Source organism: Aspergillus candidus (genome assembly GCF_002847045.1).
Source record: "Aspergillus candidus strain CBS 102.13 unplaced genomic scaffold BDW47scaffold_27, whole genome shotgun sequence".
NCBI classification, from domain to species: Eukaryota; Fungi; Ascomycota; class Eurotiomycetes; order Eurotiales; family Aspergillaceae; genus Aspergillus; species Aspergillus candidus.
The window spans coordinates 80,072-105,147 of NW_020194032.1; the positions used below are offsets into that span (position 1 = coordinate 80,072).

A 25,076-nucleotide genomic window follows, 5' to 3' on the forward strand; every position below is an offset into this window, starting at 1 on the left:
TGACATGTGATGATCGGCTCATTTCCTCTTGTTTTCTCCTGCTTCTTATGCCTTTGATCTTACTCCAGTTCGTATTTTGCGTTGTTCTCTTTTATTCCTCCATGTTTCACGGTTGCAGGCCTCTATTTTCCTGCCGGATAGATTGTCGCCTTTTCGTCGGACCCCCACGGCAACCATGATCGTCTAGAGGGGCAGGTTCTCAACCAAGGGACTTCTTTCTCAGCCACTGTTCAGAGTCCATGGCGTCTATCAAGCTTTCTATCATTGCGCAATTTCCATCAGATTGATGCTCTTGCCTCTTTTCAGAGTTTAAAACCCCGCTCTTGCGCACCGCTATATATCCCACCGTGAAGAAGTCAAACACTCCAGCAAAATGGACATCCCACCACCACCGCTGGCCGATACCATGCTGTTTCCGCCACCTGTCCTGGGCCTCTTCCAGGTGATACCCGCCTCGATCAGGCAGCGGATTCCTAGCTTGTATTCTTCCGTGCAAGTTAGGACGGCCTTGGAGAGAACCGGCCCACCGGCGAAGGTGGGGAGAGAGTGGTCCACGCTGCGTTCCGTGTCGGAGCCAGAGCTCGACTACTATGGTACGGAGCCGATCGCCACAGCGGGGGATCTACAGCGTCCCCAGACTGCGCGGAGTACGGCTGTCGACCAGGTGTCTTGCCAGTCGCGGGTCTCGGGGAAGCACTCGGACTGCGGGGACAATCATCAGGTTGCTGACTCGGTGTCGCTGACGGCGAACTATGAGCCGCACTCTGGTATTGGGTGGAATCGAGTGACTCCGGGTTCGTATTCTTAGTTTTCTTGGGGCTGTATCACGCTAGGTTGCGCAGGCGCACTCGTAGTGAGTATCACCGTTCATTGCTGATCCTGGTTAATAGCGTTGAGCCTCCTGCAGAACTCCGGGAATGAAGCCCGACGACCCAACTGCGACGGCCGTCTGGCGCGATCCCTGTTCCTTCACGCACTCGGCTATCTCCTGGGCGCCCTTCCAGACGATCTGTCTCCGGAAGAAGCGACATCCCTGAAAAACAGCATCCCCGGCAAAGTCACGCGGTCTATTGCGTCGTCGTCGCTGGCCGAGACGGGCCATCCACCTGGGTCTCTGCAACGCCAGAGCGTACAGGACTCCGTGCAGCCGTCATGCGTTCATCGACTCCTCGCTTTCACGATCATTCAGTTCTCCCTTATCGTGCACTTTCTGATGCCGTACATCAAGGTGCTGTTGCAACACATGTACCAATATGAGCGGTCCCACCGGATCACAGAGCGGGTGTTCTCAACGGCCCTGGGCGCGGCCGATCATCTGGGAAAAGGCGGTTGTAATCTTGGGTCGAGGGTTATGACCATGCAGGAAGGGAAACTGGGCGCTAAGGTGTCGGGAGCGGCTGCGTGGTGGATGGAAGGCGTCGCGGGTGGGGTCTGCGAGGGCGTGGGGGAAGGAATGGCGATCCTGGGGTTTACTCGACCTGATCCTGACAGCACGGCGAGAGCGTAGTGGCTAGGAATTTGATTTACGAGCTTTAGACTGTCTCAGATGAGCAGGGCGTAATTGAAGTATTAGGATGGGTGTAATCATGGTTGTTTTTGGGCACTGCATGTACTATGAGAATGTACTATCAGCAAGTGAAACGTTGGTTCTCGTCTGTAACAATTGACTCTGATTCTAAGTATTCAAAAAATATATCGACGCTGTCTTCACTATCCAATACAGAGTAATATTTCCCCCATCTTGTTTAGTTTTCAGGTCTATACTTGCCCATGACACTATATACTACTGTTTGGCTAACCTCGGAGATAAGGCCTACGCTTAGCTCCGGGTCCAACCCCGATTCGAGGGCGGCTGATTCTCCGCGGCTTCTCCGCCATCCCGACCGCGACGCCCTCCACCGCATCTCGAACCTCAGTTCACCTCGAAACCAATATGTCGACTTCCAGATTACCCAACATCCCGGCCCTGCGCAAACATCAGCTGCTTCTGGAATTGTAAGTTTCGTCCAACTCGTCAATTCAGGCGATGCGATACTAATTACAACCCACCTGCAGCGCCAGCCTAAGACATGCTGCCCCTCCGGGTGTTTACGTGAGCCTTGCGCCAAATGATCCGACCCTCTGGAGTGCGGTTGTGTTTGTCCGCTCTGGTATGTTAACTGATGTTGTGCTATCTCTCCGGTCTGATTGCATCAGAGACAGTTTACCTGGTACTCCAGTCCCTTCAATCGCTGACACGTGTTGCATTGCGCCAGGCCCCTATGCGTCAGCCATCCTCCGCTTCCAGATCAAATTCCCTCCATCCTACCCCGACCTTCCTCCGCTGGTGACCTTCTCCACCGACGTTTTCCACCCGTTGATCGTGCCCCTCACCACATACACGTTTAGCACGAATGCGTCGAATGCGGACCCTGTTAGCGCCACGGACGAGGAGCGGTTACCGCCCGGTGGGTTTAGTCTCCGACATGGGTTCCCACACTGGTTCGGTCGGGCGAAGCGGAGTGATGTTACCTCTGACGGGTGCTCGAGGGATGTTAGTGTGAACGGGTCAAGTGATGCTGCTGAGACTGCCACGGCTGCTGGGACGGAGGACTCCAAGGCCGGCGACGAAGGGTCACCGGCGTCTCCAGTTGATGGAGACGGTGAGGCGACGCTGAGTGACACCACTATTTCACCTCCGGTCGATAAAGCTACAGAGACTAGGAAGTCTGTTCCAGTCCTGGTTCTGTTGGATTATATCAGATCTACCTTTGACGACGAGTCGGTTCTGGACTCGCTGCCGCTTGAGGCGGCTGGGAACCCCAGCGCATGGCATGCCTGGAAAGCCCACAGAAGAGATCATGGTGACAACCAAGCGCTGTACAGTTCCAAGAAGGGAAGCCCGCAAACGCGACTTCCTGGCGACTGGCATTGGGATGGGATCTGGGCCAAACGGGTCCAGGAGGAGGTGGAAGCGAGTCACTCGGAGGGGACCCTCTTTGGAACTTCGACTCGGGGTGGAAGTGACGATTTGGTATGCTTACACCTCGAAAGTCCATTCGATGATTATGCACCGAGATAGATACTGACGCAACGTAGGCATCGCAGATTCGCTTTTCTCGGCTAGACGACGCGACGTTAACGAATATCAAAGAAATGATCATTCCCCCGATGGAGGAGGCGCATGAATAAATAGACCGTCTGTTTTATTATACCCAAGATCGCAGATTACCAATTCGACATAAAATACTATACAGCGCTTAATTCCAACCCCAACTCGCTGGAAGGGTCCTCGCACCTCCCCACCTCGCCCCTTCCCAAGTGACACAAATCACAAACTGCACCTTGCAGGTAACCCGGCAAGACCAACGGCCCAAATGCCAATCTCTAAAGTCCCTATCATGGAGTCCTGTCTCGAGGCACACATATTACCTATCCATAACAATCCCCAATCTCTGTCCCGATCGCACTGCATGCAGTATTCAGCTCAATATGCCTAAGAGTTTATATAAAGTCCACCGCACCCCCATTATCGTGATCGCATTAGTCTTTATCCCGATCATCGTCCTCTTCTGCGTACTTGCTGTAGCGCTGTCATGCTCGGAATTCTGGAGCTCCGGACGGCCTAGCGCCTTGTTCGCGAAACTCACTTCCCGGATACGATGGACTAAGCGGTCTGGTCATCAGAGTCAGACTCTTCCGCCTCCTGTCCCGTCATGAAGCCTTCCTGGTGTGAGGAGTCCTGGGAGAGCGAGTCTTGGTTGAGTTGTGTTGCTTCTGGTAGTCATTTGTTTCGAATTACGCCCGGTGGATCGATCGAGTATTCCCGTTTGGACCAACACGACCTCTACACTTCGAGCGATTGCATAGCCGCCTCGTCTACTATTTTATATTCCACGAGATCGTTCGACATGGAAGCCTGGATCCCGAAGACCGAAAAGATTCCATCGCCTTGCGTGACCTGCTCGAATTGAAGTCTGTGTTTGGTCTCGCCATGGCCAACGGTGGGTGGAACCTGGAACAATCATGCAAGAGCAAGAAAAAGGGGAGTTAAGGCGAACAAGAACAGTCTATGCACCTATGCACTCTCTCGGTACCAACATGCAATCAACACCACCATCAGTTCTTCGACCCAGGTCAGGTACAAGAGCAGAATCTGACAAGTCGGCGATGGGAGGGCGAGACTATCACCACTAATGGTTGCATTGACTGTGCATCGGCCCCCAGCATACCCGTTTGTATTGTTTTCTGTCTAGAAGTCTGGCGCTTTTTATCCTTGGAAATGACATTGCATTGCACGGCATCTTGGTAGGTGTTTACCTGGTATGGCAAATAGAAGATATATCCATCATCCAATGGTTTGATCAACACATAAATAAGAGGTCACTCTAACCTGAAATGGCACGAAAATCAGCGACTCTCACCATACCAGATAGTAGACTATTGCACAACATAAATCATACGACGGGACAGGACAAGCCTCTCCATTAGGATCCACAAGGGCAAAAGTAGACAGCTTAAGACAAACAGACCAATTACATAGGGCCCGATCAAATGCCACCGACATACAGAAATAATCGAGTCACAGAGCCAATCGTTTCTCGCGTGGTAGGCCAATTGTCCAGTTGGAGTTGACGGAAACGGATGTGTTGTCGTCATGGTTGCGAAACGGATGGCCGGGTCGGGGATAGATCGAGTTCAGGTGCTAGGGTTGTGTACTACCTACATCTCATGCCACCCCCAGAGGAGTATTACTATCTACCTATAATCTAGTGCATTGCTAAAATAATATCCATTTCACTCTTTCATCTTTTCGAATATCTCTTGCTTAAAAAAATCAAGAAAAGACACTAATACCAACAGGAAAATGCCATCCAAAATACCCGGCGCTACAGACGACGACATCTTCTACGAGCCAGACTGGACCAAAACACACAGTCACCGCATCGGATTGTACAATCGCGACGATCGCTTCCCGGGTCTGACGCATGCCGGAGATGATTGGAGATCTGAGCTAGAGGAGGAGGCGGAGGAGAAGATCGAGCAGTTGAGGGAGAAGGTCGAGAGGGGGGAGTTGCTTACTGTGAGGGATTATTTGGCAAAGCAGCAGGTGAGATCTCTTTCTTTTTTCTGTCTTTGCTAGGCGCGTGAAGATGGGATCGGGGGATTTGTTGTAGAAGGATACAAGTTGATAGAGTCTTGATGTGAGTGAATAGGACTTCCATCTGCGACGACCGGAAGTACACCCGGAGCATTGGAGATATGTTCTCCACACGACGGAGAATCATATCAAAGAGGGGCAGCCGTGGTTGATCAACGAGAAGAAGAGAAAAGAGGCAGAGACCAAGCAGCGAGAGCAGCAGCGGCGACAGGACAGCGGGGTAGGAATAGACGGCGCCGCTCACCCAGAGGACGAGAGCAAGAAGTACACCCCCGAAGAGCAGGCACTCTTAGATAGCCTGCTCAAAGAACGCGATCATTTCCTAGCCATCAAACCCAACGACGGAAAGGGATCTTCTCCATTCAAAACAGGGTACTACGAGCCGGGCGAGATCGACGAGGCGGACCAGCTCACCCCGGACAACTGGGTCCCTCGCTCAGGCAACCTGATCCGACTGACAGGGAAGCACCCGCTGAACGGGGAGCCGCCGCTGACGCAGCTGGTAGACGCAGGGCTCATCACGCCGAACTGGCTACACTTCGTGCGCAGCCACGGGCCCGTGCCGCATCTGCTGTGGGAGAACCACAAGTTGGAGATATCGGCGGGGCGGTCGCTGACGGTGTTCATGGATGATTTGCAGGAGGATTTCGATAGCGTTAATATCCCTGCTATCCTCGCGTGCGACGGAAACCGCAGGAAAGAGCTGAATATGATCAGACGGTCGAAGGGCTTCAACTGGGGTCCTGGAGGTGTCAGCTGCGCGTACTGGAAGGGTGCACTTCTGCGAGACGTGCTTCTGAAAGCTGATATCATGCCGTTGATAGAGGCGCACAAGGGCGAGACGCTGTGGGTGAACTTCCAGGGATCGGAGAACCTCAGCGAAGGAAAGTACGAGACGTGTCTCTCGCTGGACTATGTCATGGATCCCACGAACGACGTGCTGCTAGCCTACGCGATGAACGATCGCCCCTTGCCCCCAGACCACGGGTACCCGGTGAGACTGCTGGTGCCGGGCTTTGTCGGCGGGCGCAGCGTCAAGTGGCTGGGGAAGATCTGGATCACAAACAAGGAGAACGACAGCCACTACCATGTGTACGACAACCGCGTGGTGCCGAGCTTCGTCACGGATCGATACACGGAGATCGGAAAGGCGTTGTATAATCATCCTAGTACGGCGTGCATGGAGCAGGTGCTGAACTCTGTCATTGCGCGGCCTGAACATGGGGAGAAGCTCGATGTGGCTGATATATCTCGCGGCAAGAGTACATACCATCTGCAAGGCATTGCGTATAATGGGGGCGGCATGGAGATCCAGAGAGTCGAAGTCAGCTTGGATGGAGGAAGTACATGGCTGTATTGCATTCGTCAGGTGAGTTAGTCCGACTTCACTGTCTGTCCGCTGTTGATATGGGCTGCACTCGACACAGTCGACATTTCACGCAGCTGACAAGCCCAGTACCCCGATAAACCACTACGACACGGCAGGAAATACTGGCCTTGGCTCCACTGGCATTTGGACATTGACGCCATGCGGTTCCTGCGAGCAGAGAGCATCATGGTACGGTGCTGGAACGCGAACAAGAACACCCAGCCCGAGAAGCCAACATGGAACCTGGAAGGGTAAGCGCATTGATTTTCTATGTACGGTTGAAAAAAAGCTGACGAGCACAGAATGATGAACAATTGCATTTACACAGTCAAACTGGAGCTAGTATCCGATTCCAAGACAGGAAAGCAGTATATAATGTTCCGACACCCCTGCGAACCAGGCACCGGTCAGGGTGGGTGGATGAAGCCAGCTGCAGAAGACCAAGTGGAGGATATGAAACGCGACGGGTCGACTCCGGATAAGCAGTTCACTCGCGAGGAAATCGAAAAGCATAGATCTGCTGATGACTGTTGGATTGTGGTTAATGGGAAAGTGTACGACGCCACTAGTGTGCTCAGCTGGCATCCTGGGGGCAGCGCATCCATTATGCCTCATGCGGGACGTGTCCATGCTGAGACGACGGAGGAGTTCGAGAGTATACATGATGACTTTGCACACGAGAAACTACAAGGTGAGCATGTCTTCTATGCGTGGTGCGAACGTGCTGACCGGGTGTACGCAGAATGTATCATTGGCGTGGCGACGCAGAAGACACAGGACTTTATTAAGTATGAGGAAGAGCAGAAAGCCAAAGAAAGGGCAGAGTCTATACAGAAGGATTCTTCGATCGCATTACGACGCCACAAGTATGCCCCCCACCTTGCAGTTTTAAATACAGAAAGCTAACCCTTTCGCACTAGATGGGTCCAGGCCAAGCTCATTTCCAAGAAACGCCTTTCCGAGGACACAAGCTGTTACACCTTTGCCCTGCCCTCAAAGGACCAAAAGCTGGGTCTCGCAACCGGCCAGCATCTTTTCATCGGGTTTCACTTCAAAGACCGCATGGTCTTTCGCTCGTACACGCCAACGCGACCGGTATCCTCAGAAGAAGAAGACGGCACCTTTGACCTAGTAGTCAAGACGTACGCTCCCAGCCCTGCCCAGCCAGGAGGCACCATGAGCAACATCCTCGACTGCATCGAGATCGGCGAAGAGGTCGAGATCAAGGGCCCGACGGGTGAGATACAGTACGAGGGCAATGGCAAGTTCCTCCTCGATGGCAAAAAGAGCACCTTTGACAGGATCACGCTTGTCCTCGGAGGCTCCGGCATTACTCCCGGTTACCAGGTGCTTTCTCGCATTTTGAAATCAGGTGGCAAAGACAAGACGAGGATCCGCGTGGTAGACGCCAACAAGACAGAACAGGATATCTTGCTGCGCGAGGAGCTGGATCGGTTTGCCCAGTTGTATCCGGATCAGTTTGAGGTTACCCACGTGTTGTCGGAGCCTGATAAATCCTGGAAAGGCGAGAAGGGCTTTGTGAATAAGGATATCTTGCACCGGTATTGCTTCCCGCCTGATGAAAAGAGTATTGCGCTTCTCTGTGGCCCTCCGGGGTTGGTTCAACATGCGGTGTTGCCTGTGCTGCTGGAATGGGGGTACAGCCAGGAACACAATCTTTTTGGATTCTAGTCATTCAGTTCTTATGTTGTTGTCTTGCACTCCTTGCGCGGAGTCACTAATAGGAGAGGAAGAAATGAACCTGCTTCGCATCTCTACATGGTCCTCGGGGTCAAGTTGTTGTAGATTTAGTGACCACCCAACAAGTCAATGCACTATGTAGCATCTGCAAAGTTCGCCAGTGTAGGAGCATCGTCCTCAATCGGCTTCCTCTCCCAAAAAGGTTCACCATCGTCATCAAACTCAGCCCATTGGAAGAAATTACACGTTTGCTTCCCCGGGGCAAACCCAGCATAGCACGTCCACATATACCGACCTCGGGTCTCCTTTTTGCGCTGCACACACCGTAAGATTGCATGTTGACCGCATTGGCACCGGGGGGTGTACTGCGGATGGAGCGAATCACGGTACCACCGGTATGTGACGTTGATGCGGCGGTTTCCTGACAAGGGGTGTGGGGAGATGGTTTGGGCAGGCGTGATGGCGTGCTTCCATTCTTCTTGCATTTCGGCATGCATTACCAGGAGAGAGTTATGCGGTAGGTGGATGGAAATTTGGCCTTGCACGTCGGCCCGTGTCTGTGGCGCTTTTTGTGGTTTTTGTTTCCGGGTTGGGTCCCCTCCACTGCCAGCGGTGGGCACGTCAGCGCTGCTGTTTGACGGAGGGCTACTTGTGTCTTCCTCATCTGGGGGCACAATGCGTCGGACTCGAAACTCCCGTTCGACTCCCAGACTGAGACTGCCGATTATGGCTTTTGGGCCCAGGTAGGTGAGCTCATCCGTGTGATACCCGACGCTCTCAGCCGGCCCATCGTAGCAGTTGACAAAGGCTGCGTTTGGTATCCATTCCTTGGGCGACTGGAAGCGAAGTTTCTTCCCACCCGGATATACATTACGAATTCGCTTTTGGACTTCATCGTTCACGATGCGCTGGACCTTTGTGGAGACATTCCGCATGTGAGGCGTGATTTGCCTCACGTTGGAGCGATACGTCCCGCCGTAAGTGTACACGGAAGTATGCTGCCGATGTTCCTCCGGTGTAGAAACGTACACACTAGCTGAATGTGGACTTTCCACAGTTTTGTCGAACACTTGGAACTTGTACCTGGAAAAATGCTGCGATTCGTCCAAGAGCTCTAGAAGAAGTGCATTGGCTTGCTCCGGGGGGAGGAAGTTGTGGATGATGGTGCATGGGGTGTGGGCCGCGACATCATCCGGAGAGAAAAGATGGAGGGTTTGCCCTTTTTTTGTAGGACGTCGCTTCGGCTCTGGAGTCCGATCCCCGGGTGTGGTGATGTGGGAGATTAGCGAGGTCTGGACTGAAGGACGCGACACTGCTCGCTTTTTGATTGGGGCTGCTGCCAATTGCTCCGAGATGATAGTCGCCGTGGCTTCAACAGACCCCGCAGACGAGACCAGAACATCGAGCAGAGTATCCTGGGACAAATCTGGAAAGAGAGATACGAGCTGGGCCAGCTTCACATCCGTTGACTCCTCTTCCAAGAGGGGGTTATCAGAGTGGCGTGGTGCATCTAGTGCCCCAGATGACGAGGACCGTGGTCTCTTTCGTGTCACATAGCGGTCCATCGATGCGGGGACAAGTAAATACTGTACATGGCTAAAGAACTCTGATGTCAAGAATGGTTGGATTGAAGAAGTTAGAGAAACCGAAGATATCCCATAAATACAAGCTGCACCCGATTATAAATACGGACACGTGATTGCTCCGGAAGTGGCCAATCAACGTACGACAATGTACTTGCACTTCATTACTCGATATGTCCCTTTTCATAAATGCCAAGCTCATGTTTTGCAACTACTAGACATGAACGCTAATGGAAGGCTCTATAGGAGGCCGCTGTGCACGCTTCGCTCGATACACTAATATGCAATCAAACCCATTCCCCATTTCCAATATACACCCTCCCGGGCCGGTGATAGCTTTGGAGTCCTTTTCCCCACTGCCGTAGACCATCAAAGATTTCCACCAACGAGGACAGCACGACCGTGGTCCAGCCAGGATAATCTCCTACTGCCGGATTTGAGTCCGTGCGGTAGAGATCCGGGAAATTCTCCTCCACCATTTTCACGGGGCACAGTCCGTACTGGGGCGCTTCCCCCTTGAACTCCGCATGTTCCAGTGTAGCCGCCAGGATGCCAAGGACCCAACTATCAATCACCAAACACACTCTCAAACGAACGGGCAGCTCAATCGCGGGTAACATCAAGGCGACTTTGAAGTTATGGAATGCACTGCGCACAGCGCCCTCACTCGCCTGCTGGAACATCTTTTGGCTACTGAAAAGCCGAGACGAATAGGTATGTACGAGCATGTCATGCTGCTGCGCTGTCCCGGGGAGGCAGCGCGGTAGCGCCTTTCGAATCTCTCGGGCGAGGGCGTGCAGGAAGATCGGGAGAAGGTCATCGGACTCAGGCGAGTAGATGGTCTGGTATATGATGGGACCCCAGGTCAGGGTCAGAAAGTCCCGCTCCGAACCTGGGGGAAGAGAACGCAGGCCGGGCTGCGCGCCCAGATCATAGACTTCGGTTTGAAGGAATTGTTTGGCAGCGGATGGCTCATCGATGGGTGATACAGGCGATGGGGAAGATCCACCTTGAAAGGACATCGTCCAGAACGAACGAGATGAGATACCTAGCAGTGAAGGAATTTTTTACCTACCGACATGGTTCATGCAGTTCAATATATATACTGTCGTTTTGGTTAGTGGATATATTTTCCACGGAAATCGAGTTCTGTTTTTCTGGGTCTCGGACGAGTATCATCGTCATCGATGGCAAATCCAAATATGGACTGTTTGTTTATTTGTTGTTCCCCTCGCTGATTGTGTTCTGGACTTTTGAACGAACGGCGTCGGTCCAGATGAGGGTATATGAGACATGGAGTTCGCCAAAGGTCCTCTGGGGATGATTGCAAGACGATCCCCAAGCTTTGCAGATCACATCCTCGCCCATCTGACAATGACGTCGGGGAAGATATGGGTTCATGTCATGTGATACCGATAGCGTGTATTATCCGACATAAATCACGAGTTCTGCCGTCTCGCCACTACGAAGAAACTGTGGGCTGTATTTCCATATTCCACATGTACATCGCACTGAAATTAGAATTGACCAAAATAGAAAGATCAAAAAGCTCTTCATAAAGTTTGGCGGAAAATTGGATGGACCAGAGTATCTCATCTTTCAAGGTTGTCTGGATCGCCACACGATCAGTCGACCAATTCTACAGGCGGTGAGACAAGCGGTGAAAGCAACGGCATATGTGCCTCAGGCGCAACCTCGGCTCAGCGAGTGACCCAATTTCCTCCATCCATCCTACTCCCCCGCAATCAATTCAACTCGACCACTGCGACGCACTCCGCTCAGTCTTATCCGACGGCCATGATCACTACCAACGCTCGCTAATTTTGGTCTGGTGCTCATTTCCCCTCCTTGCCTACTCGCCCTTCGCGTTTTTCTTGCTCTTGAGACTTCCCCGCTTCGCCGACTTCCGCCCGAACCATGCTCCACTTCCGTACCGAAGGCTACAACGGCTGTGCGGTCAAGTACTCCCCGTTCTTCGATAACCGGCTCGCCGTCGCCTCTTCGTCCAACTTCGGTCTCGTGGGTAATGGACGGCTGTATATCCTGGAACTAACGCCTAACGGCATTGTTCCAACAAAATGGTACGCGCCTGCCGGAGTCGGAGGTTGTCCCGCCGGCAGTCCTCCCCGCAGCCCACCTAGCAAGCGATATGCAAGAGATACTGACAGATTAGGTTCACCACGCAAGATTCGCTCTACGACATGGCCTGGTCGGAGATGCATGAGAACCAGGTTCTTACGGCGTCGGGTGACGGTAGCATCAAGCTGTTCGACATCGGCCTAAACGACTACCCGATCCAGAACTGGAAAGAACACAACCGCGAGGTGTTCAGCGTAGGCTGGAACCTCGTGGCCAAGGACCGCTTCTGCTCCTCGAGCTGGGATGGCACGGTGCGCGTGTGGTCGCCGCACCGCCCGCACTCGATCGCCACGCTGCCCACCCACAGCTGCACCTACTCCGCGGCCTTCGCGCCGCACTCGCCCGACCTGGTCTCGTGCGTCACCTCCGATTCATATCTACGGTTATTCGATCTGCGGACACCAGCCTCAGCCTCCAACCACCTAGCCCTTCAGATTCCCATTCACGCCGCCCCCGTGTCACCCATCCCCGGCAGGCCGGGCGTGCCGCCGGCGGCGTGCGCACCATCGGAGGCCCTGACACACGACTGGAACAAGTACCGTCCGTCGATCGTGGCCACAGCCGGCGTTGACCGCACGATTCGCACCTTCGATATCCGCGCGCCCCAACAGGGCCCACAGTGCGTGATGACCGGCCACGAATACGCCGTCCGCAAGGTGGCCTGGTCGCCGCACCTGTCCAACGTCCTGCTGAGCGCCAGCTACGACATGACCTGTCGCGCGTGGAGCGACCAGTCCGTGCCAGGGGCAGTCGGCGACGTTGATAACATGCGCGCGGGGCCGGCCCCGGTCATGGGCATGGAGATGGGCCGCATGGGCCGGCACACGGAGTTCGTGACCGGCGTGGACTGGTGTCTCTTTGGGAGCGAGGGTTGGTGCGCTAGCGTGGGGTGGGACGAGAGCTTGTACGTGTGGGATGTGCGGGCTGTGATGGGCTAACTGACGACTACGGTCCTGTCTGTTTGGTTTGTACCTTGTTTCTTTTCTACGTCTGTATTGGATATTAGATTGCATGATACCATACTACTATCTATTATGCTAAATGCGGCTGACGGCATAAATATATCAGCTATTGAGTACTTTGGTTTTGTGGAAGGGTGGTGGACATAAATCAACTGGTTTGAGACGATGGCCCTAAAGACCTGCACCCGATCCCGATGTGGTGGAGCACAGTTTACCACCCTATCTACGGAGTAGACGTAGAGCTTAAAGATTTGACTTACAGAGACATGCTAGTTGTACTAATGCTACTCATGCATGAGTAAAAAAAGTTCGAGTCAACATAAGAAAGTCTCAGAATTTCATGATGAATGGATATGAAACGTCCTTGAACAGGGCAAGTAGCCTACTCTCATCGTTTGGGCCTGGATTTTGGAAATATAGGTATAGACAAAGAGGGCCACAATGATATACACGACATCCTAGTCGCGGCTCGGTCCCAAAGCTATTCCAGAGACAGGGACGGAAATGAACATATACATATGCTTAACGGGGCCCGGACACGCATCTGTCCTCAGCCCTCACTCCAGTGACCACGACCCAGGATCCAGGGCGAAACCAGTATAGAACGCACAGACAGACAAAACAATTATTTAGCCAGTCTGCCCTCCTTCTTCTTCCTCTCCGCATCCCGCACACCCGCAATCTCCTCCCGAGTCGCATCGAACGCAACATGCGCCTGGTTGAACGGATTCTCATCACTCTTCTCAAACTCCTTCCTGCAAAGCTCGTTGCGCTGGTTCCGCCGCAGTCCAGGGCTCTCCTGCTCGATCTCGGGCATGCGCCGCGCCTCGTAAGCAGCGTAAGCCGCCTTGTACCGCCGCTCCGGGTGTCGGTCGATCTTGGAGGTATCCTTGTTCGTGAGGGAGAGCGCGTCTAACGCGTTGTCGATACCGGTTGCGTTGAGCGAAGCGCCCTTGCGCCCGTCGTCGTCGAGCTGGGACAGGTCGAGGCCTCGCGACGGCGCGGCGGTCTTCTTGCCGGCGGATTTGGCGCCCGCGCCCTTGGGCTTCGACGGCTGGGAGGCCTCTTCTTCTCGCAGTTGGGCGTCACGTTCGGCCTTCTTGCGCGCGGCTTCGGCTTTCTTGGCTTCTGCGTCTTCCCTGTTTTTTTGGTTCATTGTTAGTTTTTTTTATGTTATTTTTGATTCTTTTTCATCTGTTGTCCGCCTTTTTGCGAGGCGATAGCACAGATAATCTAGCGTATATGTGATGAGATGTAGGGGGGTGACCGGACATACTTCTTAGCATTGCCTCCCTTTGCACCCTTCTGCCACTGCTTGGACTCCTCAGCCTCGCGCTTCGAGTCCTCAACGGCCTTCTTGCCCGCAGCAACTTCGGCTTTCTGTTTCAACCATATCCCTCATTAGCCTTGACTCAAAAAACCCGCACACCCATTTCCCTAAAGCAAGCGCACGGAAATGAAGCGGGAACAATGTATCTTAAGGCAAGATAGTGGGGGCGGGGTAGATGAAGCTGCGGCTGCTACCGTCATAGGGAACAACGTACACGGGCGTTTCCCGCTGCCTTCTTGGAGTTATCGGCTCCCTTCTTGCCTGCCATGGTGGATAGAGTGTTTGTCCCTTATGGTATTGTGGGGTGGGTATATAGAAACCGTAAGTTGTGTTTGAAAGATCGAGGTGACTCTGACTCGGGTAGGATGACGGAGGAGCGAAATATGTAGGTGATCGAATCGGGTTTAGGCTCGCTGGGAAAGCTCCGATCGGAGGATGACTAATGACAGGGGCATGTGATCTGGTGAGCCCTTGTTTGGGATGGGGTCATGTTTATGATGCCGATTGTACTAGCTTTGAACTGTGACTCGTAAAAGGTCTAGTGGATTGGTGATCATTATTACATCGTACATCATATCATACTCGAACAACCCCAACACATAGCCTGACCTCCATGTAACATGGACCTCATAACACATACCGGTCGAAAGAAAACATCATCACAGTGGACCGGTGACAGAGCGGTCTACCATCACTCTACAGCAGGTAGCAAGTATCCCTCTGGGACCTCTGGCCACGCATCATCCCCATCCAGCACAGCCAACGCCATGCCTCCGTTCATGTGCATCTGGATATGACAGTGAAGCAGAAACGGGCCCGGGTTAACAACATGGTACCGCAGAGCCAGCCAGGTCGGGCTGGTAGTAGCCGCCGGAGTTGCATAAGTATCGCGAAGCTGCGGATTCTGCAGATTGAAGTTTTGCGGCACGTTCTGGATCGCCTCATCGACGGACGACCACGTCCACGGCTGCGAGCCCTCACCGATGACGAAAAACTTGGTCGAGTGTTTATGGATCGGGTGCGCGGGCTGGCCGGCTGTTGTCACGTTGAGGATGAGGTCCACCCACGTGTCATTATGCGTAGTGATAGTGTACTCGGTCGGGATCGAGGTGCGATTGAGCAGCAGGGGAGTGGCCTTCTCGGCTTCGAGCGGAAAGCTGCTGTTGCCCATCACCCACCGGTACGAAGCGTTGAAGTGGTCCACGTTCAGGATATAAGTGTGGTCGGCCTGCGGTGCGGGTGCTACGGCCGGAAATGGAACGATGATGGACTCGTCTAGCAACACGGCGTCGTTGATCGTTGCGGCCCCTAGTGTGATGGAAGGAGTCGAGGGTCCGCGCTGCTTATCTGCGTTGCGGTAAGACAAGACACCCGTGCCACCGATGAGCTGGGCGCGGAAGCTATTGGCGGCTCGTAAGGTGTAGTCTCCAGGTTTGCTGTCCAGCTTCACGAGGACGGAATATCGTGTCCCGATGGGAAGTGTGATGGCGTCGACTTTGACCGGCTCGACGTATCGGCCGTCGACCGCGTAGATGTACATGGGGTGCTCATCTACGGAGAACACAAGCTGCGAGCTTCCAGCCATACTGAGCAAGTCAAAACTGGCATATCGGGTAGCAGGGTCTACTATGAACCTCTCCTCTGGACCCTGACTAGGCCTGCATCCATCCTGGAAGGTCTCAGGCAGAATGTCTGCATTCTGAGGGAAGCCAGTGCTATTGCCAGTGACAGCAGGCAGGCAGCTGTCAAATGTCTTAGTACATATCTATTAGCAAGCACAGAATAGCAAAGCTTACCCAAGATCAGTCAATTGCCTGTCTCCAAGACCAATCCGCTGTATAGGGGTAGTGGCTGCGTTGAGCTCGTCCTTGGAAAGACACTTCACGGACCCCTTCCCATTAATCAGGACCGCCACAGAGCAAGTACTTGGGACCCCAGAGTCTATCTCTGCCTGCCAGATTTCTTCTGCCGTGAGGGAGCGCCAATCTGAGAGAAGGAGCGGCTGGGTGTTGCGCTCCGCCTCCAGCATGGCATGGAGGTCGTCTTCGTCTCCAGCGATCAGCCCAAAGGGTCTCTCCTCGGACTCATCGGGCTGGATATACATGGCCCCGTAGCAGCCGTCGTCCGTCTGGCCTCGCGTGTGCGCATGGTACATATAAATCCCATACTGTTCCGCCTTCCATCTGTAGAGAAACTGGTCGCCTGGCGCAATCTCGTACTGCGACAAACCAGGTACGCCGTCGGACCAGGGTGTACCGCGCTGTTCAATTCCTGGATTTGTTGAGCATGGATGGAACTGGGATAGGCGAGCTGCCATAATGGAATGAGTGAAAAAACCAACCATGAAAATGAAGTGTAGACCCAAATGGCATGGAATTGTTCACCAGAATTTCAACATCGTCGCCTTGTTGTATCCACAACGCCGGACCGGGGGTATGCCCATTTGTGGCAATGGCTTTCCTCGTAAACCCGGCGACTTCCTTATCTTCCCATGTGAGATTGAGTTCATATTGAACTACCTTGCATGCGACCCATTGAAACAAAAAGATCAATGTCAGCAACGTGAGCTTGCTCTGGAAGACAGACATGCCGCCTCGGCGCGTAAAAGATTAGGTCTTGCACGAAAAGGAAATGAGATCATATACAAATTTAAAAAGCGATAAACGAACAACAAACGAAAGAGAAACAAAATAGAACCCAGAATATTAGAAACCTGTGAGCCGCAACCTACCAATTAAAGGACGACAAGATCATTTTATATGTTATGTGCCTGTATCTTGATCCCAAACGCGATTCAACGTGCCGTTACCCTAAGCGATATACAAAATTTTCCGTGGCAAGGGGATAAAAAGACAATGTGTAGCTTGAAAGTAAAAGACATGACAAGCAAGGAACAACAATGTGATAGCTCGTTGAATAGATAGCAAACGGAGCTCACATTCGAATCATGTCCTGAAAGTATATACCTAAACGAGCCGAGCTATATAGAGTTTAGAAAACGGAAAGCACGAAAGCAACCATGAAGAGGTAAACAGAGAACAGAGTAGAAAGAAAACATCTAATCGTACCTGTAAGGAAACATCCATGATACACCTCCTATAAGGCCATGAAGAGATGGGAGTTCTAATGTGGATGCAGCACATATCTGCGCCATTGCAGGTGACATTCGACAAAGACGTCTGTAGGTTCTGCAAGGAGATGTGGCGCAAGACTTCCTGGAGGAGAACCAAAATAGTGGGCAATCGATCACTAGACTGGTCATTGGGGATGGAGGCAAGAAGGAGGAAGAAAAGATGAACGAGAATAGGGCAGCTTGTGCAGCCCTACAGGACATGATATATCAGATCAGATTCTCCCGACCTGGCTGGTGGCTGAGCCGAGGGCCACATCGACGAGTCGGCTAATATGTAGGTTGGTCATCTACGCGGAGAAAGTCGAAAGTTTTATGAAGATCTCGATTGACACAAATAAGAGAAAGGGAGAAGAAAATAAAGGAAAAAAAAAAAAAAAAAACTTGCGCTAGTTTGCAATGTGTAACATAACACGTCCACGGCGATATAAACCCCCACCATGCCATCATAGAAAATCGAATAAAAGCTTAAACAACACATTATTAACTGGAAAAGCAATAGCCAAACCGTTCAATGAAAAGGGATAGATCTCATCAGTCATCAATCGTATTTCTCCGTACCTATGCATGATCATTGTTGAATCAGTTACAGGTTATGGAATACCGGACATTGGGCATAGGCAGCTGCAGCTGCAAGGTCCAGGTCCATTAATTCGACCACCTCCGCTGCATTAACAGCGGCATCCGTCACGGTGCGTGCAGGATCGTTGGGTTGTGTCAAAGGATCTGGTGGTGCATATGTATCTGCGCTCTCCTCGGCAAGTGGGAGATCAGTCTCGGGCTCGGAATCCAAGTCATATTTAACCACAGATTTGGGTGTGCTCATCGGACGGATCATATCTGCGGAGATAGATGTCGCAGCTCGCGCCGGCAAATTATTTTGGGACTCGAAATGGGACTCGAACTGGGGCTCGTTCGGGGAATCGTTTGGGGAATCGTTTTGATAACCGGTCTGAAATTCGGTCTGTGAATCATTTTGGGACTCGACCTGAGAGTCATTGTGGTAGTCTTTTTGAGAAACCGACGTAGGAGAAAGAGGAACAGAGGCATGCAGCTCCAATTCTGATCCATCCAGGTCCTCCATACCCGGAGATTCGGAAGAATATGCAGAGCCCGGCCCGACTACAGAGGAATAATGCTCCAGTGACACAGTCTGCATAGAAGCATGATAAACCATGTCCGAAGCGGACGGTTGTACTTCAGTGCTGGTGCTGGGAGCTCCAGATCTGGAACCAGTTACCAGGAAAGCGACAAGAATAGCAAGAAAAGCCAGGACGACATTGCGCGGATCGCTGGCCAACACCCGGAGATAATTCACCAGCAGCGTGTTGAGGTCGATCTCTGCCGGAGGTGTAGAATAATATTGACTGGAAATATGATCGCTCGGCGATGGACTGCGGTCTGGTGGCGTCTCCGAATCCAGAATGGGCAATCTCCGCTTCTCTGTGTCGAGGCTCATCGAGTGTGGTTCGTGATGCACGGTGGCGATCGGTTCCTGCTCAAAGGTCGGCTCCGACTCGCGTAAAGGTCCTCGTAATTGAGGTGCAGGCGGGCGGCTCTCCATTTGATATATCTCATTCTCGAGCAGTCTTCTCTCAAGCTCCCTCCGCACCTCCGACGGGAGCCAAAGTCCAACTTCCACATCCACCTTCTCCATCTCCCTCCAAGCTGCAGCCCAAGCCCCGGCCCGCATGAGGCCATTCGCTGCGAAGACTTTGATCTCCCACTTGCGTCCAGTGTCTCGGTGGCGGACTACTCGGCCCCCACAGTCTGGACACGGTTCTCCTTGCTCGTCGTCTGTGGCGCTTTCCTCGCCGTGAAGTGTCTCTTCCTCGGACTCAGCCTCGTCTCGACCTAGAAAGTGACCATGGTCAAGCCGCGGTCGCTGCAGCTCCAGACTCTCCAATAACCGATCCTCAAGCAGGTCGTACATATCCTCCGGATGAGATATAAGCACACCCCGGTCGCGAAGCACCCCCGAACCGACCTTCTCCTGCAAAAGTTTCCACCGCCGCCAGTACTCCCCCGGAAGTACCTCCCTCAATAGCTTCTGATCAGGCGTGTCCGTAAAGCCCGAGATAGGGAGCGACGGCGGCAACAAGGTGCAGTGGAGAAGAACGAGCGGGTATTCCTTCTTGGGCTTGGGTTTGCTTGCGGACCCACTGGGCGAGTAGTACGGTGACCGCTTGATCGGAGACGAGCCCGCAGATCGCATGGAGATGTCGGAGAGACGAGCGCCAGCTCGGCGCCTCGGGGGTGTCAGAAAGTCATCGTCGCCTTCGTCTTCGGTGTGCATCTGCATGGCTCGCACCGAGCTGGGCTTGCGGAATGCTGTTTCGCGGCGTCGGATGGCGTTGATGCTCTTGAAGGGCGAGTCCATCTTGTCGTAGCTGGTGTGGTTGAACTCGTCATCCCAGGGATGAAGGGCTATGTGATCGTGTGTTCCGTCTTTGTTGAACGTTTTGATGCGATCCGGTGGTTGTGTCAGCACCGAGGCTGGGAGCGAGGAAATAGAAGATCGGCTCGAGGCCCTCGAATGCACACCACCTGCCTGATCTCCCTCATCCGGGCTCCCGCTCAGTATGTCACTCGAGTATTGTGTCGAGGAAGCCGACGACTGATATCCGCAATCCTGCACGAACAACTGCCCGTTCTCACCGTCTAACTCGTCGTGGTGAAACGATCGACCCGGTATATATTTCGCAATCGCTAATGTCGGAGACGCCGGGGCCGGTTCGTCGGGCTGGTAGGGGCTGCTGGACAGATCTCCCGATTCCATCCACCGGGACCCATGCGCAGAGTCATCCATCGGTACTTGCTTACACCCTTCCAGGCTTTATATATGTCACACGCAGAGCGAGGGGTATTCAAATGAATGTATCGAGATCCCGAATCACGTCCGGGCTGTCACACATGGAAGCTCGGGAATGTAGGGGTAGATTCCTCGATTGACAATAAAACTGAAGGACAAACTTCAGTGCCCGGAGATGAAATGGGGCGATGATGTGTCGTGGGCGTTTATGCGGTGGCTGGTGATGCTAGTATATTGTTGCTGTTTCACCGCTAAGGCCGTTGTCTGGGCAACGATGATCCCCCAGCCACATAATTACCGTGTCGATCTTGGATAGGGTTGGTTTTTGGGCTCAGAAGTGTTGCGATTAATTTTCTTGACTCGTGGTAAGGAGGGTGGCTCTAATGTGATCTTGGTATGCCCGGTGCCCTTAAGTACTAACACCATTTGGTTGCCCAGTGAATACTTCCCAAGATAGTTTACGCATGTAAGAGTCGACCTACGCCCAAGAATGAATGTAAGAAACTTTGTTTCATGCCGTAGTTATCGGGTCAATATGGATACAGAGATAAGGGTTATGTTATATGCCACCAAAGAGATCCACCAGGTGCTATAACTCCGACCGAAGATCTCACCGTAAGTCGTCAAAGCCGTAACCAATAACTCATAACAGAGATACTCCTTTGCGCTAATTTAATCCTTGAGAAGAAATCGAGGGGCAACAAAACATGGAAAGCAAGATATCAAACACGGCCGTTAATCGTAGAGGTCTAATTTTGGTCGCAAATATCCAATATGTCCTAGACGCCGAGGGGAATGCTCTCCCTAAACCCTCAAAGAGCACATGATATGGGTCACATCATAGAGTGAAGTTGGTGTACTTCACTGAGGGGGTCGTGGAGTACTGTCATGGGAATTCATCATAGTAGGGTAATGTTGATGCTCGCCGAAATAGCTGAGGACATCCGGGGGAAGATATTCGAGCCAGGGGAGAATATCGCCACTAAGAGCGAAGGGAAGTTGATCTTGTTGTTGAAGGGTCGCCATGTCGATATCTTGGCTCTCAATCAGAACGTCACGACCCCGTGGGGCGAAACTAGTGTGGTATTCAGGGCCCATGGAAGTCCCACTTGTGGACTGCTCCGCAGCGGCCGCTGGCATCTGATAACCGTACGTCGCTGGTTGACCTCCCATCCCCGATGTCGACGGCAAGTCCTGGCCATAACGCGTCTGCGCAGCCGGTGGATGAGATCTCGTGGTCGGGTACGTTGCATTTAGACCCAGGAGAAGATTGGCATCGGAAGTCGACACCCGGCCAGGAGGTACAAGACCTGGGTACTTCTCTGCAGCTGCAGCGATGGACGCGCTGGGTGTGGACACTGTGGTTCGCGATGCGTCCACTGGCTGTGAGTAGGAGCTGGAGACTTGACCAGCCCCAGGTGGAACGGAGAGATTAGCGTAGCTATGGCTGTGCTGGGACGGAAATGTGGGCTTTTCAGCGGCCGAATGAGAAGGCACGGCAGGCATTTGATACAGCAAGCTCAGGTTGGGCTGCGACGAGTTAATCGCTCCGGTGAGTGCCCATCCAATGGCTGGGAGCCGAAAAAGTTAGTCAATCTTCTGGGCTAGCAAAAGTACGGGGAAGGATCCTCACCTTGACCGGGATCAACCCTCGGGGACTGCGTAGTATCAGGTGTCGCCTGGCCCGAGATTGTCGAGTTCTCGGCAATTAGTGGGGCCCCTATTCCTCGCCGGTGAGGCGCAGGGAAGGGCTGCATGGTGGACATCTCAGCCGTGTTTTCCATCTCCTCCACAGTATACAATAGGGGATCAACAATTCCCTTGGCCTTCTGATCCAAGACCGTGATAATATACTTGGTGCCCTCCCAGTAGGTTTCGAGTGCTTTCAACGCCTTGTAACATCGCTGGTAATTGTCCTTTGCCGCGGATGCAAGAAGGATGTGCTTGGCCGTGGCTTTTCGTTCCGTCCCGGCTGAGCAATCTATAGTAGGTAAAACAAAATTACTGGTTTGGTTGGGAAAGAGTGGCTGGTTTGGTGGAGAGCCGGACCCCGACGAGGGTGAGGTGTAGTAGGCACTCTCCATCAGAAAGGCGCAAGCAGCAATATACATCGGTTGGCTTGTAAAGGGATTACCAATAAAGCTTTTCCCATCCACAAGCTCAGAGAATGAGAGAATATCCGCAATGGTCTTAGCCGACGACATCGACAGCTCCCTGCTGTTCGGGTAGAGGTGCTGGATCGTCCCACCAAATGAGTGCAAAAGCGTTGGTTGGTGCAAGAGAACGATTAATGTGTGGAACCAGAAGTGGAGGAGTATGAAGTTCGTCCCTTCCTTGGCTTTGACATAAGCCTGGAAGTTGGCCGCATTGAAATGAAGCCTTGGAGATAGTCGCTGATAAATGCCAGTCAAGTCACTTTCCATCCCGGCGAGCATTTTGAGGGTCTCTGTCGTAACATGATTGACAGCCTGTATTCCATTGATGAGGTCTGTCACCCGCCCGTAGAGATGTATGATGCGGATCAACGGCGGGAATGGAGCCGGCCAACCATTGGACAGCTGCGATTCGGACTGGGTTGGAAAACACAACTCGATATCTTCATCCCGTAACGTGACCGGGCGACCTGTGCCAGACGAGATCACTCGATCCAGAAAAAAGATGCTCCAGAACGTGTCCACTCTCCCGCGTTCCCAAGCGCGCCGATCTTCGATGTTTTGTGGTTTTTTGGCGGGGCTTTGTGGGACCTGGAGATCGCCATATTGATCTTCCCCGAATTTCCCCGCCTGTCCCGTCATGACCGTATTTGGCGCCACCCCACTTTGGCCATAACTATACTTTAATCCCTGAGGTTTTTGCATGCCGAGGTCCTGTGCCATCCGAATGGCAATGCCCAGATACATCCAGAGTCCGCTATCGTGGTTCGAGCCAAAGCGCTCGTAAGCAAGTAAGAGACAGGCTTGGACAACAGAAAGCGTGGGGCACGACAAGGAGGCTACCAGGGCACTGATTGCTCTCTGTGCAAACGATTGACCACGGTTGGACTTCTTAACGTCGAGAGGTGGTTCTGATCCATCGATCGAGGGTGCCTGTGGGGGACTCAAGAGAGGATGCGGGGAAAACCGAGCAGACAAAGCGCAAATGGCATCCACGAGCATAGTATCAACCTTTTTTTCTTTGAGCTCGTTGAAAAACCGTTCACGCTGCAAGAAGGGGAAATTACAGCCCAAATGTGCAAAGAAAAGCTCACAAAGATGCATCACCAGATTGCTAACCGGTAGCGAATCATCCCGATCGTAAAAGGGAATGGTATTTGCATCGCGGGCGTCACGGTTGTCGAAGACATTCAAAGGGTTGACCCCGGCTTCAGTAAGCTTTGGGCTGCGGAGCGGAGATAGCGACTCTGTAGGTCCCGGGAATCAGCATGGAAAAGCCAGTTTATAGCTGGAGCCAGGACTATAGCGGCATGTTGTCCTCTGCCAAAAAGGATTGGGGGGGGGGGACAAGAGAGGCAAACCTGATGACTGTGACGGGTTGCTCCTGCGTGAGCCTCGCACCTGGACGACCTATAAAACGTTAGGTCGTAGTTAACTGGAGAAACCTGTGCAGTCCAACCATTTGTTTAAACCCGGGAACAATAGCCGTGGGTCCGAAATATCGAAAGTAAGGTACGTGGGTGCGAGCACCTGAGCTGAGAGACGTGCGACCTATTGAGCCACGCCGTCGTTAGCGTTTGTATAATTTGACGTCGACCAATGTAGGAGCCGACCGGGCACATACTGCTTTCAGGAGTCTCCCCCGTCGTTTGCTGCTCGGATTCTTTCGTTGTTCGTGACATATCCCTTGAAACAGAGCCAGTTTGAACTTCGGGTAGCTTGGCGGCTTCGAATGACTTCTCAACGCTCGCAATAGGTGGTGGTGGTGGTGCGTTGCGAGGAGGCGAATCTGACGGTCCGTTCTCCACTTGGGTATTTGTGTGCGACGCCGCTGGTTCGCCGGGGTCGGGAAAAGTGCGCATTGTCGGGGCTCTGAGCGCGACTTCGGGCTGTGGCCGAGCCGAGGGCGGCTGGTCGCTGTATCCCAGACATTCATGGTTGTAATCGGAGCAGGTTCGACACACTATCCACCAGCCGACACCTGTCAGGAATCGGCCAACAACTGCGCATTTGGCCGTCACTCACCTGGCTGTTCCCCCGAGCATCGTATCTTGCGCTTGCGACACGTTCGACAGCTGCACAACACGTGACGACGTCAGCTAGAGCTGGGAGAGGGAAACTCTTGTCAGGAAGGACAGGGGCACGCATACGCAGCATTCACCCGTCGGCGTTTGGTCTGAGGTTGACCGTCCGTGGAGACAAAGCGGATCTGTTTCGGGGGAGGGATATTGTTGCCGCCGTTCTTCTGAGGAGAAGGGTGGCTCATCGCGAGCAAATTATCATCCGGGGTCACGACACATTGGGCACCTAATCATTTATCGACGTTACGGAGAACAGACGACAAGTGTGCACCTCAGGGGAGTCGCAAGCAGGGAGCGAGAGTGGAAGGTAGGGCGGACGGCAAGTCTTTTGAAAGAAGCACCAAGCAAAGAGCAAAATCCATGAGCAAGAGATCCCACGCTATGTAGGTGCCGTTGGGCGGTTGACGTCGGACGATCCCTGAATGACGAGGACGGAAGAAGCGGAGGTGGATAGTGAGGGGAGGGTAAGGTCAGGGACAGAAGAACTATCGGTGTCTGGCAGGAATCGAGTAGTGGGGATGGGAGGTTGATCGTCCTCGATGATTCGACGTGATTGCACGATGGGAAATGGTTCGACAGATAGAGATAGACAAATAGATGAGTTGGTAGATCGATAATCGCGGTGAAGGCCGTAGCAACGAGCGATTCCACGGATTGAGGATGGGTCTCCTTCCCG

The 25,076-nt window shown here is 53.0% G+C and overlaps 9 protein-coding genes across 9 annotated transcripts; 4 read left to right on the forward strand and 5 right to left on the reverse strand.

The window, feature by feature from the left end:
• Positions 1 to 58: 58 nt before the first annotated feature.
• BDW47DRAFT_37462 (uncharacterized protein) lies at positions 59 to 1,572 on the forward strand. Its single transcript, XM_024818845.1, has 2 exons — positions 59 to 794; positions 891 to 1,572. The coding sequence occupies exons 1-2, from the start codon at positions 374 to 376 to the stop codon at positions 1,505 to 1,507; spliced, it is 1,038 nt and encodes a 345-aa protein (XP_024671394.1). The 5' UTR covers positions 59 to 373; the 3' UTR covers positions 1,508 to 1,572.
• A 361-nt stretch (positions 1,573 to 1,933) lies between these two features.
• BDW47DRAFT_126316 (putative ubiquitin-conjugating enzyme) lies at positions 1,934 to 3,171 on the forward strand (the record flags this gene model as incomplete). Its single annotated transcript, XM_024816537.1, has 4 exons — positions 1,934 to 1,995; positions 2,056 to 2,150; positions 2,256 to 3,013; positions 3,079 to 3,171. 4 exons carry the CDS (start codon positions 1,934 to 1,936, stop codon positions 3,169 to 3,171), a joined length of 1,008 nt encoding a protein of 335 aa, XP_024671395.1.
• A 1,570-nt stretch (positions 3,172 to 4,741) lies between these two features.
• BDW47DRAFT_37502 (putative nitrate reductase) lies at positions 4,742 to 8,273 on the forward strand. The gene is made up of 6 exons (XM_024818846.1): positions 4,742 to 5,089; positions 5,196 to 6,509; positions 6,597 to 6,760; positions 6,812 to 7,200; positions 7,252 to 7,375; positions 7,430 to 8,273. Exons 1-6 carry the CDS (start codon positions 4,847 to 4,849, stop codon positions 8,199 to 8,201), a joined length of 3,006 nt encoding a protein of 1,001 aa, XP_024671396.1. The 5' UTR covers positions 4,742 to 4,846; the 3' UTR covers positions 8,202 to 8,273.
• Positions 8,274 to 8,344: 71 nt separating this feature from the next.
• Positions 8,345 to 10,815, reverse strand: BDW47DRAFT_118012 (putative CUE domain protein; the record flags this gene model as incomplete). The annotated part of the gene is made up of 2 exons (XM_024815155.1): positions 8,345 to 9,684; positions 10,242 to 10,815. 2 exons carry the CDS (start codon positions 10,813 to 10,815, stop codon positions 8,345 to 8,347), a joined length of 1,914 nt encoding a protein of 637 aa, XP_024671397.1.
• Positions 10,816 to 11,344: 529 nt separating this feature from the next.
• Positions 11,345 to 12,980, forward strand: pex7 (putative peroxisome biosynthesis protein (Peroxine-7)). The gene is made up of 2 exons (XM_024817466.1): positions 11,345 to 11,874; positions 11,967 to 12,980. The coding sequence occupies exons 1-2, from the start codon at positions 11,711 to 11,713 to the stop codon at positions 12,868 to 12,870; spliced, it is 1,068 nt and encodes a 355-aa protein (XP_024671398.1). The 5' UTR covers positions 11,345 to 11,710; the 3' UTR covers positions 12,871 to 12,980.
• Positions 12,981 to 13,177: 197 nt separating this feature from the next.
• On the reverse strand, positions 13,178 to 14,570 carry BDW47DRAFT_37545 (DUF1014 domain protein). The gene is made up of 3 exons (XM_024818847.1): positions 14,439 to 14,570; positions 14,171 to 14,274; positions 13,178 to 14,033 (listed from the first exon to the last, which is right to left on the reverse strand). The coding sequence occupies exons 1-3, from the start codon at positions 14,490 to 14,492 to the stop codon at positions 13,520 to 13,522; spliced, it is 672 nt and encodes a 223-aa protein (XP_024671399.1). The 5' UTR covers positions 14,493 to 14,570; the 3' UTR covers positions 13,178 to 13,519.
• Positions 14,571 to 14,915: 345 nt separating this feature from the next.
• On the reverse strand, positions 14,916 to 16,812 carry BDW47DRAFT_132050 (putative L-ascorbate oxidase; the record flags this gene model as incomplete). Its single annotated transcript, XM_024817467.1, has 3 exons — positions 14,916 to 15,966; positions 16,021 to 16,495; positions 16,566 to 16,812. The coding sequence occupies 3 exons, from the start codon at positions 16,810 to 16,812 to the stop codon at positions 14,916 to 14,918; spliced, it is 1,773 nt and encodes a 590-aa protein (XP_024671400.1).
• A 928-nt stretch (positions 16,813 to 17,740) lies between these two features.
• On the reverse strand, positions 17,741 to 20,315 carry BDW47DRAFT_106958 (uncharacterized protein). Its single transcript, XM_024812889.1, has one exon. It carries the CDS (start codon positions 20,161 to 20,163, stop codon positions 17,941 to 17,943), a length of 2,223 nt encoding a protein of 740 aa, XP_024671401.1. The 5' UTR covers positions 20,164 to 20,315; the 3' UTR covers positions 17,741 to 17,940.
• A 579-nt stretch (positions 20,316 to 20,894) lies between these two features.
• BDW47DRAFT_37558 (putative C6 transcription factor) lies at positions 20,895 to 24,735 on the reverse strand. The gene is made up of 7 exons (XM_024818848.1): positions 24,470 to 24,735; positions 24,345 to 24,394; positions 23,944 to 24,282; positions 23,779 to 23,870; positions 23,681 to 23,729; positions 21,800 to 23,566; positions 20,895 to 21,737 (listed from the first exon to the last, which is right to left on the reverse strand). The coding sequence occupies exons 1-7, from the start codon at positions 24,583 to 24,585 to the stop codon at positions 21,028 to 21,030; spliced, it is 3,123 nt and encodes a 1,040-aa protein (XP_024671402.1). The 5' UTR covers positions 24,586 to 24,735; the 3' UTR covers positions 20,895 to 21,027.
• Positions 24,736 to 25,076: the final 341 nt, after the last annotated feature.

What these genes read in the sequence shown, in the direction of transcription:
- BDW47DRAFT_37462 (XM_024818845.1), top strand. Translation starts at nt 374, where the DNA reads ATGGACATCCCACCACCACCGCTGGCCGATACCATGCTGTTTCCGCCA. An exon ending in GTGGAATCGAGTGACTCCGG is followed by an intron (nt 795 to 890) that starts GTTCGTATTCTT and finishes CCTGGTTAATAG; the next exon opens with CGTTGAGCCTCCTGCAGAAC.
- BDW47DRAFT_37502 (XM_024818846.1), top strand. Translation starts at nt 4,847, where the DNA reads ATGCCATCCAAAATACCCGGCGCTACAGACGACGACATCTTCTACGAG. An exon ending in GGCTGTATTGCATTCGTCAG is followed by an intron (nt 6,510 to 6,596) that starts GTGAGTTAGTCC and finishes TGACAAGCCCAG; the next exon opens with TACCCCGATAAACCACTACG. An exon ending in ATCGCATTACGACGCCACAA is followed by an intron (nt 7,376 to 7,429) that starts GTATGCCCCCCA and finishes CTTTCGCACTAG; the next exon opens with ATGGGTCCAGGCCAAGCTCA.
- pex7 (XM_024817466.1), top strand. Translation starts at nt 11,711, where the DNA reads ATGCTCCACTTCCGTACCGAAGGCTACAACGGCTGTGCGGTCAAGTAC. An exon ending in GGCATTGTTCCAACAAAATG is followed by an intron (nt 11,875 to 11,966) that starts GTACGCGCCTGC and finishes CTGACAGATTAG; the next exon opens with GTTCACCACGCAAGATTCGC.
- BDW47DRAFT_37545 (XM_024818847.1), bottom strand. Translation starts at nt 14,492, where the DNA reads ATGGCAGGCAAGAAGGGAGCCGATAACTCCAAGAAGGCAGCGGGAAAC. An exon ending in AGGCAGCGGGAAACGCCCGT is followed by an intron (nt 14,275 to 14,438) that starts GTACGTTGTTCC and finishes TGGTTGAAACAG; the next exon opens with AAAGCCGAAGTTGCTGCGGG. An exon ending in AAGGGAGGCAATGCTAAGAA is followed by an intron (nt 14,034 to 14,170) that starts GTATGTCCGGTC and finishes CCAAAAAAACAG; the next exon opens with GGAAGACGCAGAAGCCAAGA.
- BDW47DRAFT_106958 (XM_024812889.1), bottom strand. Translation starts at nt 20,163, where the DNA reads ATGGATGACTCTGCGCATGGGTCCCGGTGGATGGAATCGGGAGATCTG.
- BDW47DRAFT_37558 (XM_024818848.1), bottom strand. Translation starts at nt 24,585, where the DNA reads ATGAGCCACCCTTCTCCTCAGAAGAACGGCGGCAACAATATCCCTCCC. An exon ending in GGGGGAGACTCCTGAAAGCA is followed by an intron (nt 23,871 to 23,943) that starts GTATGTGCCCGG and finishes GTGGCTCAATAG; the next exon opens with GTCGCACGTCTCTCAGCTCA. An exon ending in TTCCCGGGTTTAAACAAATG is followed by an intron (nt 23,730 to 23,778) that starts GTTGGACTGCAC and finishes AACGTTTTATAG; the next exon opens with GTCGTCCAGGTGCGAGGCTC.